At 35.6% G+C, this 18577-nt stretch overlaps 1 protein-coding gene across 2 annotated transcripts in view; it reads left to right on the top strand.

The window, feature by feature from the left end:
* The window catches only part of SEC63 (SEC63 protein translocation regulator), a 66724-nt gene that overhangs the window by 5338 nt on the left and 42809 nt on the right, over positions 1 to 18577 (top strand). For both annotated transcript variants that reach the window (XM_081828761.1, XM_006743711.2), the window contains exons 2-4: positions 9866 to 9965; positions 14460 to 14574; positions 15588 to 15700. In XM_081828761.1, the coding sequence (XP_081684887.1) occupies positions 9866 to 9965; positions 14460 to 14574; positions 15588 to 15700 (328 nt within the window). The remainder of the gene's footprint in view (positions 1 to 9865; positions 9966 to 14459; positions 14575 to 15587; positions 15701 to 18577) is intronic.

Genomic DNA, 18577 nt, shown 5'->3' with positions numbered 1-18577 from the left:
AGCCGTTACTCTTATACTGCCTTCTGTAATTAATATAGCGCATTATAGTAAGTATTAAAATGGTAAGTGGAAAGTGCTGTGGGAGCACAGAAGAAGGAATGAATAATTCTGTTTGGGGATTTGGGTGTTTCATGCAGAGAAGGTGATTTGAGATAGGTCATAAAGGGTAAGTGGGGAAGTGTATTCCTTATGTAGGAGAAAGTATATGCAAAAGCATGGAGATGTTCAATAAATGGTAAAAATTTAATGTGCCCTTAAGAGTAAATCAGCCATTTTAAGGAGCTTATACTTTGTTTTGTAAGTTATTGGGTAAACAGTGGAAGTTTCTAAATAGTTAATGACATGGTCAGTTTTGCCATTTTAGGAAGCTTATATTTTATCTTGTAAGATATTGGGTAGACAGTAGAGTTTTTAAAGTAGGGTAATGACTTGGTTAGTTTTGCTTTTGTGGAGCATTGTGTGGAGAATGATTTGGCAGAAGAGGGTGGAAGGTGGTGGTTGCTAGGTAGGGAAAAACTAGATGGAGGAGGAGTCCATTTCAGAGGCTTATTAGTCCATTGAAATGTAGGGGAATGGGCAGATTAGAAAGAGAATTCTAAGACAGCTTGGACTATTTATATGGAATATAGAAGTACCTTGGAGGGAATGAGAGAGTGGAGTGCAGATTTTGAATTTTCACTTATTTCTGTCTTTGCTTATTTCTCCCTCTCTTAAAAGCTGTTTGGTGTTTGGTCCAATAATAACCTACTTTTATCAGTTTGGGGATTGAGTGCAGGGAAAAAGATGGGGATGATCATTTTTATTTAAAATGAAATATTGGCCTTATTTATTGATTTATCTAGGTTTCTAATTACAGTAGAGTTGATTATTTCAAGCTCTTGTTGAGTGGATTTTAACAGAAAAAAACTGGCTAATATCAGCTTTGTGTTCACAGGAGAATATTTTATGAATGTTCATACTTTATTTAGAGCATATATTCTTCCAAAGACTTTAGATCTTGAAGGGATACTAGAGATCTGAGAAGTTTGAGTCATTTTATTTATTTATTTTAAGGTTATTTTTTTATTTGAGAGAGCAAGAGAGAGTATGAGCGGGGGTGGGGGTTGGGGTGTGGGAGAGGGAGACGCGAGGGGCTCCATCCCAGAACCCTGGGATCATGACTTGAGGGGAAGGCAGATGCCTAACCAACTGAGCCACCCAGGTGCCCCAGTTTGAGTCATTTTAAAATAAAGTCATTCCCCTCTGTGTTCTATCCTGACAGAAAGGGGTATCAGACATGTACTGTATATGCACTTAAGTCCTACACAGTAGAGGGGATCAGCAGGCACGTTGGCAATATGAATTATGGTACAACATTTAGGCTTTGTAGATGTGGTGACAAACAATGGATTAGTAAATGCATTGCGTACAATTGTTTTTATTTAAAGGTCATTTTGCATACTTGCTTGATCTTGGAAGAACCTGAAAAACAAAGATAGGCTTATTTTCATTTTCTCAGATATTTGTTCCCTTAGTCATACTTTTTATTTAGACATAGAGGAGGTCACAACAAATATATCTATATTGTAATTGGACTTCATTTTAAAGAATGTTTCCTATTATCAGACTATCTACACCATCTCACCATCACATTGTTTCTTTGAAAAGTGTTATTGGTTATTCATTATCTTAAGAAGGTGTTTCTTACATTTTGAGAATTGTGTTTGTGTCAGTATGGATGGAAGGGATTTTCTCATGTAGATTCCAGATTTTTTTGGCTTTAGGTTTTTTGCTTGTTTAGTTAAATCTAGTAGTTATTGATTGAGCCTTCACTGTTTGCCTATACTGGGAAGGCAGAAGATAAGAATATGAATGCAGTGTATATCTTGTTTACAAGGTTTTATTTTGATAGCGTTTGCAATCCAGGTAGGGTTGGGAGGATTAGGATTAGACAAATACATGAATTATTATATCCAGAGCACAACAAAGGAAATGTAAGAAAAGTGAAAACAAGTGCTGTGGAAGTTAGCTAGATTAAGTATTTACATCTGGTTGGGAATGATAGTGGGGATCTAGAGGTATTTTGACTAAACTCTTAAAGGATAAGAAAGATTTAATGGGTAGAATGGTGGGGTTGGTAGTGCAAAGAAATCACATGAGGGAGGCACCTGGCTGGCTCAGTTGGTTCAGAGTCATGAGTGTGAAGCCCCACGTTGGGTGTAGAGATTACTTAAAAATAAAATCTTAAATAAAAAAAAATCACATTAGGAAAAGTACAGAGGCTGGAAAGCATGGAATGTATTCAAAGTACAGATCAGTTGAAGCAGAATTCATTCAGGGAATAAGTGAGAAAAGGCCGGAAAAGTTGATTTAAGTCATATGGTGGAGAATCTTATATGCCTAGCTGAAGAGTTTATGTGTGATTTGGTTGACAGTATGTCATTTTTGGACATTTTAGAATGTATTTTTACAGTTGTGGTGTATGTGAATTAATGTAATAACATCTCATAGAATGAGAAAGAACAGAGATTAAGAAGCAGACAGGAGCTAATGAGGGCCTGAACAGTGGTCGTGGCAATAGGAAGATAAGTGACATACTTGAGATGTTACTGAGGTGGAATCTTTCTTTCTTTCTTTGTTTTTTTAATTATGTTGGTAAAGTACATATAATGTAAAATTTATACTTTTAGCCATTTTATTTTTTTTATTTTTATTTTTTTTAAAGATTTTATTTATTTGACAGAGAGAGATAGTGAGAGCAGGAACACAAGCAGGGGGAGTGGGAGAGGGAGAAGCAGGCTTCCTGCCAAGCAGGGAGCCCAATGTGGGACTCGATCCCAGGACCCTGGGATCATGACCTGAGCCGAAGGCAGACGCTTAACGACTGAGCCACCCAGGTGCCCTAGTTTTAGCCATTTTAAATGAACAATTCAATAACATTAATTACATTTACAGTGTTGTGCAGCCATCACTGCTGTTTACATTTTTCATCACCCCAAACTCTACCTGTTGAGCAGTAACTCCCCATTCTTTCTTTCCTCCAGCCCCTGAAAAACTCTTAATTTATTCTTTGTCTCTATAAATTTGCCTATTCTAGATATCTCATGTAGGTGGAATCATACAATATTTGTCCTTTTGTGTCTAGCTTATTTAGCATAATGTTTTCAGGATTCATCCATGTTGTAGTATGTATCAGAACTTCATTCTTTTTATGGCTGAATAGTATTCCATTGTATGGATATACCACATTTTTATTCACCTGTTGATGAACACTTGGGTTGTTTCCCCTCTTTGTCTATTGTGAATAATGCTGTAGTGAACATTGCCATACAGGTATCTAAGTACTTATTTTCAATTCTTTTGGGTATATTCCTAGGAGTGAATTGCCAGGTCATATGGCAATTCTATGTTTAGCTTTTTGAGGAACTGCCAAACTGTTTGCCACAGTAGCTGCACCATTTACATTTCTACCAGCAGCATACATGGGTTCCAATTTCTGCATATACTCTTCAACACTTATTTTTCTTTTTTAAAAAATTATAGCCATTGTAATAGATGTGATGAAGTGGTATTTCACTATGGTTTTGATTTGCATTTCCCTAGTGGCTAATGATGTTGAGCATCAGTTCATTTGTCTGTTGGCCATTTGTGTATGTTCTTTGGAGAAATGTCCATTCAAATCCTTTGCCCATTTTTAAATTGAGTTAATTTTTTTTTTTTTGTTTACTTGAAGGTGTTCTTCATATATTCTGGATATGAATCCCTTATTAAATACATGGCTTGAAAATATTTTCTTCCATTCTGTAGATTGTCCTTTCACTTACTTGATTATGTCCTTTGATGCACCAGAGTTTTTAATTTTGATGAAGTCCAATTTATTTTATCTTTTATTGCTTGTGTTTTTGTTGTCATATCTAAGAATCCATTGCAAATCCAAGGTTGTGAAAATTTATCCCTATATTTTTTTTTGTAAGAGAATTATGGTTTAGGTGTTGAGTTGTGTAAGTTCTTTATATTTTGGATATTAACCCCTTGTTGGATATATCATTTGCAGATGTCTTCTCCCATTTAGTAGGTTGCATTTCCTTTTTGTTGGTTTTCTTTGCTGTGCGAAAGCTTTTTATTTTGGTGTAGTCCCAATAGTTTATTTTCACTTTTATTTTCCTTGTCCTATATCTATTCTTTAGTGATTATTTGCTATTCCTTTGTACCATTTGTAACTGTAGGCAAGTTACTTAACTTCTCTGAGCCTCAGTTTTTTAAGTATAATACGTACATATATATCCCCAGGATTATTAGGACATCTTAATGAGAAAATTCATGCATTTAACAAATATTTATTAGGCATGTACTATTTGCCAGGCATTGTGTTAGGCAGTGGAATGTGGGGTAAACAATGTAGGTGGGATCTCTCTTCTCTTGAAGCTTACCTCCTAGTGTGGGGGAGATGATTGATATACTACATGTAAACAGTAAAATATTAGATAGTGATATATACTGTATAGAGAAGTAGGATATTCAGAGAAAGTCTTCTTGGGAATGTTCCTTCAAGCCGAGTGACATAAGGAAGCCAGTCATTCAGAGATCTGAATTGGGCGGGAAAAGCCTGTTACTGATTGGATGAACAGTTGTGTGTGTACAAGAGCCTTTAAGCCAAAAACAAGTTGGTCATAGTCCATGAACAGAGAAGACCAGAGTGGCAGGAGTTTGCCAGGTGAGGAGAATAATCTGGGATAAAGTCAGAGAGGGAGCTGGGGTGCAGAGCATGTTTGTAAGCCAGGGTAAGAAGCTTGGATTTTAAGTGCAATGGGAAGCTATTGAAGGTTTTTAAGCAGAGAAGTGACAAGATCTTGACTTAATATTCTCCTATTTCTTAATGAGATGAAAATAGTTTTTGGCCACCTTGCTTATTTATCCTTTTACAGACGATGTCTTTTCTACTTAAAATGTTTAATTAAAAAATTTTAGCTGCGGGCGCCTGGGTGGCTCAGTTGGTTAAGCGACTGCCTTCAGCTCAGGTCATGATCCTGGAGTCCCTGGATCGAGTCCCGCATCGGGCTTCCTGCTCGGCAGGGAGTCTGCTTCTCCCTCTGACCCTCCCCTCTCTCCTGTGCTCTCTCTCATTCTCTCTCTCTCAAATAAATAAATAAAATCTTTAAAAAAAAAATTTTTTTAGCTGCATATTTAAAAAATCACATACTATAAAATACCATACGGATGGGCCTGGGTCATAATGGTTCAACTTATGATATTTGGACTGTAAAGTGTGAAATTGATAAACATTCAGTGGAAACTGTGCTTCGAATTTTGAATTTTGGTCTTTTTCTGGGCTGGCGATACGTGGTACAGTACTCTCATGATGCTGGGCAGCAGTGAACCACAGCTCCCAGTCAGCTATGTGATCATGGGCGTAAACGACTGACACACTTACAACCATTCCATACTATATGCCCATTCTGTTTTTTACTTTCAGTACAGCATTTAATAAGTTCCCTAGGTTTCCTTCTCGTGTGTAGGTGGCAGATGAACCCAAGTTTCTGAAACCTTCCAGTTTAGATAATCTGTGATTGTGTGCACTGGTGGTGGTGAGTAGTGTTTAGTCAGTCCTCTGTCCATCCCAAATCCAAATGGTTCTGACCTCACCTTGAGAATGACACATTTTGGCTACCTATTCAGATTCAAGTTAAGATCATAACAGAAGCTTTAGTTTCTCTTAGTGTATTTTGAGACTAAGATGATTTAGGTGAGCTATAGTTTTGGAGGTCTAGAGCAGTGAGTCTCAATTTTTCACTAACAAGTTATCATTCTCATGCCTCTTCTCTTCTGCAGCATTCTGGGAACCAAACCGCACTATTATAGTAAAATGTGTTTTCCTATTTTTTAAAATTAATAAAACGAAATTGTCCCAACAGTAAGTGAGCCAGTATCATCATGGTGAGGTGGTATAGTCTCAACTAGCTGCAGAAGGACTTTGGGTAGCTAGAAAACTAATGTATAATGTCTTTTAGACTTTTTGGATTATTGAATATAACCTTTTAACTCTTGGTACTATTTTCTTGGACCCCCAAGGGATTTAGGAATAGTTTTAGTAGTCACTGAATTTTGGAAAGAGAAGTGTGGTACTTTTTTCTTTTAAGTAAATTATGTTCTCTCTATATCATTTAGCCTTGTTAATTTAAGTAATCTATATTATAAGGCATTCCAAAATTTGTTTCTCAGTGATTTTTATAATTTTCACAATATCAAAATATATATTGATATATTTATTTGAACTGAAAAATGAAGTCATACTTTTTTTTTGACCAAGTTTGATTTGTCTAATTGATTAGCTAGCATTCTTTCAGTTCTTTGGCTTCAAGGAATATGGTGCTAAGAGTTCACTCAGATATACTACACCCTGGCAGATCATTCTGGCATGGACAGATGGCTGTGACTATTTTAGCAAAGACATTGTATAGCTTATGAAAAACAACCATAATAACCTTCCCCCAAACCTGTACTATTTCCACAGACTTAAAAACTTTATGTTCAGCTGCTGAGAGCAATCATAATATGTTATATTGTTTTTTAAACCACAGCATTGTTTTACGATTTCGTAATTTCCTTTTTCTATAAATGTGGATGATTTCTTTAAAAACTATAAGTTAATGGTATTATTAATATAATTTTTACTGGCCATGACACTAGTAATTGTACAAACTGGAAGTTTATAAATGAACTTTTTTTTTTTTTTCCTAAGTGTCTTCTAAAAAACTGTCTGGAAGGACTTCACTTGTGATATTTACTTTGACTTGAGGTCATTCATGTAGAGATTTGGAATGTGTGCTCTCAATATTTAGTTGTGCTGGAAATCTAATGCCAGTGTGTTACCGTGTAAACCATAGCTTGTAGTACTTATTGATTGTCTTCAGTATTATCCTAAAAAGTGAAGATTTAAGTTTTGGATTGGAAGAGTGAGGCATAAAATGTACATGTACACATTGTGAAAAACTACGGGGCTGAAAACCATGTGTACTCTTTTTGGGCCAGAGACATTGGGAGAATATCATTCCTTTGAATAGATCAAGCCATCTGTTAATAGAAACTTCAGCATTGCTCTTATAACCTTATCAAACATTTCCTTGGTTTTACAGTTGAAAATGGAAGACTGTGGAGGCTTAATTTAATGAAATACAGATTAAAAAATCACGGGTGATATTTTCAAAAGTGTCCATAATTTAACCGTGAAAATAAAAAAATTAACATTACTACCACTTCATTCTCAGACCCTATTTAGGTTTTGTCTCAGTGAAGTTCTTTATAGCAAAAGATCCAGTTCAGAATCACCCATGACGTTTAGTTGACATGTTTCTTTAATCTCCTTCAGTCTGGAACACTTCTTCAGCTTGTTGACTTTGAAGATTATTTTGTAGAATGAACCTGCGGGTTGTCTGGTGTTTTCTCATGATTAGATTCAGGTTATATATCTTAGGCAGGAATTTTACAAAACTGATTCTGTGTGTCTCTTATTGCATTCTATCAGATCATACATGGTTGCATTTTGTCCCATTGCTGTTGATGTTCACTGATCACCTGATTAAGATAATGTCTGCCAGGCTTTTTCTGTATTAGTTTCCTATTGCTGCTGTAACAGATTACTACAACCTTAATGGCTTATTACAGCACAAATTTATTCTCTTATAGTTCAGCAGGCTGGAAGTCCAAAATCAATTTCACCGGGCTAATCATGGGGTTGGTAGAACTGGTTCTTCTTGGAAGCTCTAGAGTTGAGTCTGTTTTCTTGCCTTTTTTAGCTTCTAGAGACAGCCTGTGTTCCTTGGCTTATGACTCTTCCCTCCATCTTCAGAGGACATCACTCCAACATCTGCTCCCATTGTCATATCACCTTCTTTGTCTTTAACCCTCCTGCATCCTCCTTTTAAGGATCCCTGTGATTGTATTGTGCCCATCCAGATAACGTAGGATACATCTCCCCATCTCATCTTAATTTAGTTGGACCTGTAAAGTCTTTTTTGCTATGTAAGATAATGTATTCACCAGTTCAGGATATTAGGATGTGGACATTTTGGGTGGCAGTCGTTCAGCCTACCATATTTTCCCACTGTAAAATTATTCTTTTCCCTTTTGTAATATTTTGTGGAAAGACACTTGGATCCCTTGTTCTTGTTGGTGGAGAGTGGTATTTAGAAACTAGATCTGGGTGTTAATGTGCTCACTGCTATTGATCTTACACACTGCTCCTAGGCTCCCTTAGTAGTGTTGGGGAATATATATGTATAGAATACATCTGTATTTCTACATTGAAAGATATTAGTTCATACCGAAATCTTCAGTTCCAATTCAGTACCACAGGATTCGTTATTTTCGATTTTTCCATATGTGTAACTCCCTTCTCTGACAGTGAAAAACTGACCCCAGTTATCTTTTATATGTTAACTTATTTGATCAGTCCCCCTGCATATTACCAGTCTCCTTTGCTGTCGTGTATGGATCCATTGTCATCACACCTGGTTCTGATACCTCCTACCACATACCTCTCCTATGTGGGTGCTTTCCTCAAAGCCTGGTGGTAACAGGGTAGTTGGGGTTCTTACTTACATAGTGGCTTTGGAGCATTCTATTATATGCAAAGTTCTTTTACTTATCTAACATCTCATTTAAGCACTGCAGTTTTGTTGTTTCTAGTATTGTGAAAAAATTTCTATTTAGTGTTAGCCAGCTGGACTCAGTGTAGGTGATCTCAGTTTTGTTGGCAACAACCAAAGCATTATAGTCAGGAGCCAGTGGACCATATGCCTTCTTCTCCCATCAGGCCTGATCAGGTGTTGACCTTGGCCCTTTTCAATGTCATAGAGCTTCTTCATAATCTGTTTGATCTGGTGCTTGTTGGCCTTGACATCCATAATGAACACAACAATTATTGTTGTCTTCTATCTTCTTCATGGCTGACTCATTGCTCAGGGGGAACTTGATGATGGTATAGTGGTCAAGCTTGTTGCTCTTCCAGGGAAAATATTTGGGCTGCCTTTGGAGTATCTTGGGCCACCAGAAGGTGGGTGACATGCAGATCTTTTGTGTGTGTGTGTGTGTGTGTGTGTGTGTGTGTGGCTGGGGTTGCCTTTTAGCATTGCCTTGTTGGCCTTCCAAACCTTTGTTTTGGCTTCAGCTTTGGGAAGGGGAGGGTTTTTTCCCTTTGCTTTCTCCATGCCATCTTCGTGGAAAGATACATTTTTATTTTAAAACTTAATTTTTTTTTTTAACTTAGGAAAGTTATTCAAGTGATGGTAGTGAGTTTAGTAAAACAATACATGGTATTTTGGCTTTGGTTTAATTCCTCTTTAATTGAATTGCAGATTTTTCCTGGCGACTAAAATAATGCCTTTTCTTATAACTCCTATATGAACCTATTTTAACTTCTTACGGGTTTGGGTGACTTTTCTAATTTAACATAATTATTCTCATAATTGAATAGTACCATTTCTGCTTAGCTTCCTTTAATAAGCTGCATGTTTCAGCTATTTTATACTTTTCGTACCTTCTATAGCAAAAGGGAAAGGAAGAGAGCATTTCTCAGAAATTGCTGATTATGTGACTAAATATTTTGGGTTCAAGTCAGTTTTTGTGTTTTCAATTAGAAGTTATTTAAGTCTTGCATGAAAATGGTTGCCTGGTAGTTGAACAAGATTTTCCACATAGATCATTTGTTCTGAGTGGCAGAAAAATTAACCTATATTGTCAATTTTTCTTAAAAGTTATTTGAGTAGGTAGTCTTTTATATTCCAGTAAAATTTTAGCATGGTAATGAAGGTTAGTATGGTATTAACTGGTTTTGCCTTCATGTGAAAAATGCTTTAACTTACCACCTTATTTATTTTTTTTTTGACAGAGCAAATTCGATTAAAGAATATCAGAAAAGTATATGGAAGATGTATGTGGTATCGTTTACGGTTATTAAAACCCCAGCCAAATATTATTCCTACAGTAAAGTAAGTAATTGGTTTCAATAAAAAAAAAATACTTAGTGCTTACTCTTTGCTAGGTAACATATAAAATATGGGTATAATGATAAATAAAACATATGTTTAAAGAAATTGTAGCCTTAGGTAGAAGTAAGATGTGAGTTTGGGAGCTTTCTAAACAGTGATTTAGAAGTTCAAAGGAGAGAGAATGTACTTCTGACTTGGGGGAGGAAGGGAGAAAGGGAAGTCAAATCCTGAAGGAAGACCTTGTGCATCTTGTCAGGATTTGCATTTTGCCTTAAAGACAATGGGAGAATCTTTAAAGATTATCAAAAGCAGGGAGGTGACATAATCAAGTTTGCATTTCATAGTGATAATTAAAGTTTATTGAGCACATACTGTATGCCAGATGCTGTGCTAGGGCTTTATGTGTTATCTCATAATTTTATTATTAACTTCAAAGTAGATGTTCTTGCTATTTTGTCAGATGAAGAAATTAAGAGGAAGATGAGGTAACTTGACCAGGGTCCTGGAGCTAGGAGTGGTAGAGCCGGGGACCTTTTATTTTGGCAGGCCAGTCTGGTTAAATAGACCATTAGCATGTTTAATTAGAGGAGGCTTATTTGATTTTGTGAGGCTATGGGGTATGCTGGTTTAGAGCCTAGGCTTTGGGTCTTCACCCTGAGTCATCAATTTTGAGGTAGTAGGTGAATCTGTAAGGTGAAAGAGTTGCTATTATTGGAGGATTGTATCTTGTGAATTATTTATATCTATCTATCCAGTAGATAGGAGGGGAAGAACTAGCAGTGATAATTAGTAAAAGTAGAGCCATTTATTTTTTAATTTTGGTTTAAATGATGATGATAGTTTTCAACATATCTGTGTAACTTCAGGGGGCTTAAATGGTTTTTCTTGGTAAGGTTTTACTTTGCCTAGTTTGGTTCCTTTGCAGAGGGAGGGAAATTTTAGCTTTGGTGTTAAGAGTTCTTCATTGATGCGAAACTAAAAGGCAAAATTAGCGTTTAGAAGAGTAGTTTTATGTTCACTGTTTATTCTTTGCTTTTGCTTCTCATTTTAAAGTTTTATGAGGTAGCAGGGCAGGTAGTTGTGGCCTCCTAATCTCTTCCTTTTTTGGTTTTGGTCAGTACTTTGTGGGTATCTGAACCTCAGTTTTCAAGGAAAAAACCCAACTCTGTGAAGTTCTCTTTAGTGATTAGTAAACTGATTTATGTAAATGGAAGCACAAATTAAGGGATGTTTATAAGTGAGGAAGAATTAAATAGATAACTGGTAACAATTTAGATAAGGTCAGAAACATCAAAACCTTTGTGCTGCTTAACCTTAAAGCATTGTTCACAATTAAGCAGTCATTGTGTAATGCTCTAATTTCAGGAAGTTGCTTCCAAAATGACCTTTAAAATATACTTAGAGTAAAAACACAAGACTTCACAAGTTGGTCACTGATGCTATATGTAGGGAAAAACGCTTATCTTTTCACAGGACCTAAATATGTTTTTCAAAAATTGGGTGTAGATCATGATGAAATCCATTATGTTTCCACCTTTGCTTTGGCTTTCAGGAAATTAAAGCATGGTGTTCTTGGTTGTTACAGTTTTCATCAGCCTGGGGGGTTCTGTGACGAGGTTCTCTAGTCCTCTCTTCATTCTTGAGCTTAGAGAGCCAGGTGCAACATGGAGAGCATCTGTCGTGGAGTATAGTATATCCTAGGTGTTTTGATTCCTCTCCCTTCTACCCTTGTTTGCTTTTAAGTCTTGTTTTAGTGGTTTTCAATTTTACTTTTATCTTTGTTTTCTGAGCTTTCTTAGCCTTTTGGGGCATTGGCAAAACAAAATGTGGAATTATTAACTTGTAGATTTTCAAGTGTTCTGTAGCATATCGAAGGTATGGCAAACTTTGGGTTTGAGTTAAAAATTACTATGTAAATTATTCTCCTTATTCATTCAATAAGTAGCCATTGGGTGCCGATTATTTATGTGTCAGGTAATATACCAGGAACTGATATATTGTGATTAACAAATAGATGTGGTTCAGCAACTTAACAGTTGTGGGAGAAACTGGCAAGTAAACAAGTAATGATAATAGAGTTTAGTAAGGGCTGTGAGGGGCGTGCCATGACAGAGCAGAGGAAGGGCTTTCTGACTTGAGACAGAGAAGGCTTCTCCGAGTGAGGTCAGGGCTGAGATTGGGTAAGACATCCTGAGAACAGCTAACAGGAATTGTTTGCTATCTGTGAGATACCTTCTAGGTGCTTTACCTACCTAATCTCTTTTAATTCTCAAACCCACTCTATAAATTGGAAACTGAGTTGTAAAGGACAAAGCAACTTTCCAGGATCTCTAAGTTAAGAAGTGGTCAAGCTGGGTGGGATTTGATCTCAGGTAGTTTTCCAGAGCCTCTGTTCTTAATTACCTCTCCCTAGATAGCTAGGTAAAAGTGGGAGTGTTCCAGGTAGGGCATTCTTTTCCTCTTTGGGGTTATAGGCAGTATGGAAAGAAGTTTGCAGTATTAGGTATTTAATAAGGATTGGAACATTATTTTGGCTAGATGGAAAGAAATTTGTATCTGAATGCCAACCCTGTTTAAGCTACTCTGGGGTTAGTCAAAAACTCAGTAAGATCCTGTCCACATGCTCAAGGAGCTTGCAGTGAGTTAGAGGAGAAAAGTCATGGGTTTTGCTTCTTAGTGACGGTAACCCTGGTTTCCCCACTGATCACTTTGACAAGGGTAAGGACTGCTTTGAGGTGAGTCTTGAAGGATGAATGGAGTTTGGATAGGCAGAAATGGGGAATGGGAATCTTAGGTGGAAAGATTCAAGAGCGAAAGCATGATGGTAGGAAAAGCTTAAGGAACTTCGGGAGATGGGGATTTTGTTTTTTGTTTTTTTTTTTTAATTTGGGTGATAAAGGTCAGTAGGTGGATTTAAACTTGATCCTAGAGGCTCATTCCAAATAAATATATTTAAGCTAGGTTTCTACCAAATGAGCTTAAACACATGGAATATTTTCTGTCTTTGAAAAGAAGGTCGCTCCAATTTTGTTTGATTAGGCCTCGTAGGATTCATTTTGTGTGTTTAACGGTTCCTACTTAGCATAACAAATTGTGATATAAAGAGTATAAAAAAATAAAAATCACTCAATTTCATCACTTAAAGATAGCCACTATTAAGATGATTTACCTTCTATATTTTTAATAAACTTTTATTTATTAAAAATAGCATATGATACATATTATACATATATCTTGGAAAGCTGTTTTTCTTGTTTTAATTTAATTTAATGATCTTCCACAGCAAATATTGTTTTTATTGGCTAGATGGTATTTCACTTTATTAATATACCATTAATTTGTCTACTACTCTATTGATGGACATCTCTGTGTGTGTTTTCTGTTGTTATTTCTGTGTATTCTGTGTATTATTTCTGTTATATATCTGTAACCAGCTTTTTATACTTTATATACCTAATTCTAGTTTACTTCCTTCTAAATTTCTTGAAATAGATAGTTAAAAGGGTATGTACTTCTTCAGGGTTTTGATACCTTATTGCCAGACAGTCCTTCAGAGTGTAAAGGGTATGAGTGTTCCTTTTTTTTTTTTTTTAGCCTCTCCAACACTGGTAATATCAGTCTTTTAAATATTTTTACTAAACAGAACATTGGAGAGAAGAGGTTAGGTTTGTTGTTTTTTTTTTTTTTTAAAGATTTTATTTATTTGAGAGAGAGAGAATGAGAGACAGAGAGCACGAGAGGGAAGAGGGCAGAGGGAGAAGCAGACCCCCTGCCGAGCAGGGAGCCCGATGTGGGACTCGATCCCAGGACTCCAGGATCATGACCCGAGCCGAAGGCAGTCGCTTAACCAACTGAGCCACCCAGGCGCCCCTGTTGTTTTTTTTAAACTATATATTCCTTTATATCCTTTTTTATCCAGTGTACATCTTTCTATATCTGTATTGGCTAATTATTTGGCTGTGTCTTGGTTTATTAGTCTCCTATAAATGGTTTATTTAATTAGTCCCATATAAATGGATATTTAATGTGTTTCTAAAGTTTTACTGTTATAAACAAGGCTATTCATTCACCCATTATTTTTTGCAGCTTATCTTACTCAAAGTCTAATTATTAGGTTAAGAGCAGCTCTTTTTTTTACATAAATGGTTTATTGAATACTTAGTATTAATATATTTTGATCTAATATAATGAGACCAATAAGTTGAATTAAGTTCTATACATAAAATTCTGCAAATAGTAATTGAGGGAATATTACATGTAAGATTCTAGATGCAGACTACTAGATTCTAGAGAATTCAAAGGTAAAAAAAGGCGCTGTTCTGATTGTGACAGGAGTTTACAACCCAGAGATTATAGAATTGAGTCAATATCATAGCGATGTAGGACACTTCAGATTGTTTTATTGCTTTGTTCTGCCATATGTCTTTATAGATTCTTAAAGGAAACCCGTATAGGTATATTTATTTATACTTCACTTATCTTTTTCCTAAACAGGAAAATAGTTCTGCTTGCAGGATGGGCATTGTTCTTATTCCTTGCATACAAAGTTTCCAAAACAGACCGAGAATATCAAGAATACAATCCTTATGAAGTATTAAATTTGGATCCTGTAAGTAGTATTTTTCTACAATGCACATTAGTTTATTGACCCTGTGAAAATACTGTAAGCCCATATCCTAAAAGGAATTGGGTTGTGCCTAAAGAAATCAGACTTTGGATATGTAATCCATTATTATTCTAATGTATATATGTTTTTTAAGCTGCAGATGTTAAATTCCATCCTAGTGAGGCTTGGTTTGAAATTGCTAAGTACAAGAATGTTTGAAGATGAGATGAGAAGTTAGTATATTTTTAAAAGACTTTTATAAGATTGGTTTAATGCAAAGTTAAAACCAGGGGGTTCATTTATGTTAGTTGGATGGTAAAAATCTCATGATCCTGTGTTAGTTGACACTAAAGCAGTGTGTTAAGTCTTTCTGTCTTACAAAGAATTGGTTGCATTGTTAATGGTTTTGTAGAAGCAAAATTTGCATCATATCATCTGATTTTTCTTATTGTGATGATTATGATCATCAAGAGAGATTTTTTTTAAGATTAAAAGATTTTGGGGGGACAATTTAATGCCATAAAAATCAATATGAAAAATTTATTAATAGAAATTGAGTCTAATTAGGAAACAGGTAGGTAAACTTCTTAAGTGTTTAATATTAAAGTATTGATAAACAAATGAAACCAAATATTCTTCTGATTATTTCTTAGAAAAGGAGTTAACCTTTGATTTTCTTCAGACAGACTTAATTTACTGTGATCACTTTGATATTTAAATGTTGCTATCTTTTTATTTTATTTTAATATGGCATTGTGTGGTTTCATCCTTAAATCCTTGGTGCCTGGTGTTACACAACACCCAGTAGGTGCTCAATAAAATAAACATATTGGACAAAATAAGTATATTTTTATTTAAAAAATACATGGGATGAAACTTATGGGACAAATATATAGGATGAAAACATTTTCTCTTTCTGAAAATACCGAATAGTTTATATTTAAAGTTCAAAATAGGATGAATTATGTTTTTACAGCATTGTGCTTATTTTAACTAAAACAAAGCTTTCCTTTTAGGGGGCAACAGTAGCAGAAATTAAGAAACAGTATCGTTTGCTGTCACTTAAGTATCATCCAGATAAAGGAGGTGATGAAGTTATGTTCATGAGGATAGCAAAAGCTTATGCAGCGTAAGTATCATAGGACCCATTACACATTTTTAGGAGTGGTAAAGATAGTTTTTTATTTGAATAAAATAGTTGTCATAAGCTTTTAAATGCTGACCTTATATGTTGAGTCTATTATTTATGGAACTGCCTGACAACCCTAAACTGCTAGTTTAACTAAACTTGAATTTTAAGTAACTTAGAGTAGTGCTTTTGCCCTGCGAAGTTGGTTAAATTCAGTAGTAGGTAATATGTTAATTGAGTTATTTTCTAAGCATTCTGATTAGAAGAGGGTATACTTACACCTTGTTTTCATATCTACGCTTTTTTTAGACTAGATCTCTTTCTCTTATTTTGGAAATGTAGTTTATCTTATTAAGCTATCTAAAGACTAGTTTAATTTTTGGGAAACAAGATGAGGGTATATAAAATTAGAGATAGTTTTTCCTTAAGTGTTAATATTGCAAGAGATAAAAGTTAGCTGGATTCTTCAGGACTCATAGGCATATCCCAACACAACTCTTATATTAAAGAGTAAAATACAGACAAAATGTTGTCTATTTTTAGAGGACTCAGTGATGTATAATTTTGTGCTGATTTTAAAAATAGAAGTAAATAATAGGATGGGCGCCTGGGTGGCTCAGTTGGTTAAGCATCTGCCTTTGGCTCAGATCATGATCCCAGGGTCCTGGGATCGAGCCCTGCATCGGGCTCCCTGATCAGTGCAGAACCTGCTTCTCCCTCTCCCTTTGCCTGCCACTTGCCCTGCTTATGCGCCCTCTCTATCTCTGTGTCAAATAAATAAAATCTTAAAAGAAAAAAAAGGTTAATAGGATACTCAGATGTAATAGCAAGTAGAAGTGGTATATGACTTACAGAAGTTTGGGAAATACTCATTTTGTGCTTAATAAAAGTATATTGACTGTGTCTCCTCTCCCCTCTTTTTTGTGAGTTGCTTGTTACATATGTGAATATGATTCTGCGATAAAGCAGTGCCTTCAGGAACTTCCTGAAGTGTGTACTACATTTTGTTTTCTGCATGGCAGATGTCCCCCAGATTGCTCTCTTTCAGTTGGTGTCTCCCCCTTTTTTCATTGTGTCTCTTCCAAGCATTTACTCTCATTGCACAAGTGTTACCGTGCTTTAGTTGCCGTCTTCAGGTAATTTGAGAAGAACTGAAGATACCCAGAGGAAGTCGGACAGCTAAGATTGTTTAATTGGTAGTTTTAATTTTAGTCCCTTTGTTCCCCCCTCCCCCCTCAGTTTTCAGGTATTGTAACATTCTTAAGTTCATGATTTTGTTCTCACGTTACTGGAAATCTGACTCTTTATGTTGTATGGTCACTATTCTAAAAAGTACAGAAGAAGAATATATGGCCTTTGGTTTTAACTCAATTATATGATCAAGCTATAGAATGCTTTTTTTAAGTAAAATGTCTTAAATAGTTGATGGTCCGTAAGACAAATGAAAGAGTAAAATGATTATGGGACCCAGAACTTTGAGATCTTGTAACTTGTATAAGTATAAATGGATTAGATAAATATAAGTTCTGGGTGATTGAAGTTCCCATTTTATGCATAGTTCTAGCAGCCTAAGTATAACTCAAGCAGCTTTTGGAATGCATTTGAACTGCAAAGTTTTTTAGAATTTGCTTTGGCTGTTCAGGATATTTTCTCTTCCCTTATTTGCCCATTATAATAACAAGCTGGGTCATTCCTATTTCTTCATACCAGTTTCTAACTTAAAGGAAAGGAGGTTATTTTCGAGGAGTTAGACCAACTATTGAATTTTCTGGTTCATAGTTTCTGGTTTCTCTTGGATATAGTTGGGATTTGGCTTTTGGGTGTAAAACCTATGTTTAAGCTACTTTATAACAAGTGGACAACATAGATGTTACTTTAAAGCTATTTTTTTAAAAAAACGTGTTTTTGTGTGTTCTATGCATGAATATGTAACTTAGCTTTACGTAGTCAACTCAGGGTCATTCACCTATAATTTAATGAAAACATTCTCTAGGTCAGGATGTAAAATCTGGGACCTCTGAAACTGTATACAGAATTTATGTGTATTTGTTAACTATGCATTTTTCCAGGGCCAGAAGGGTTAGAGATTTTATCAGATTTGTAACAGGATCTATGACACAACCTCCCACCTGCAAAGTTAAGGGATCTAATCATGTTTAGGAAACTTTATACTCCTTGAATTTTTAAAAATTATGTTAATATTATTGGTCTTGTTTAAGCTTATTATATATGAATTATACTAAAATGACATAACTTTTTTTTTTAAGATTTTTTATTTATTCATTTGAGAGAGAGAGCAAGAGAGCCAGCACAAGCAGGGAGAGAGGGAGAGGGAGAAGCAGACTCCCCGCTGAGCAGGGAGCCCGATGCGGGGCTCGATCCCAGGACCCTGAGATCATGACCTGAGCTGAAGGCAGACGCTTAACCATCTGAGCCACCCAGGCGCCCCCTAAAATTACATAACTTTTAAGTGTTTTGTCTTAGGAGTGGTATACTGAAGCACTAATAAGTAGCCAAAAATGTTGCTTTCTTACACTTTTAAAAAGTTTATGATAAAGTTCTTTTAATTTGATTGAGTATGGAGCATGGTGCCTCTCACACACCAGTTGTACAAGTCAGCTTAATGAGTGAATTAATGGAATGGTAATCAGCTGTGTATGCAGTTTGAAAAAATCAAGTGCTTCTATGATGTGAGCTATGCTTTATTTTGCAAAATCGAGGGCATTGTATAGAGAACAAAGCAGTTTATTATGCTGCCATCATTAAAAAGGTAGAGCGGACAGATAATTATTTTTGGGAAAAGAATCTGATTAGAGGACAGAATATTGAGAAAAATAATAGCAAAACCCCTGGGTAAGTGCAAAGTTGTACAGGGAA

The sequence above is a fragment of the Leptonychotes weddellii genome, chromosome 8 (assembly GCF_054177405.1).
Source record: "Leptonychotes weddellii isolate Sample4059 chromosome 8, ASM5417740v2, whole genome shotgun sequence".
NCBI lineage: Eukaryota > Metazoa > Chordata > Mammalia > Carnivora > Phocidae > Leptonychotes > Leptonychotes weddellii.
This window is presented reverse-complemented; position numbering and strand designations above follow the sequence as displayed.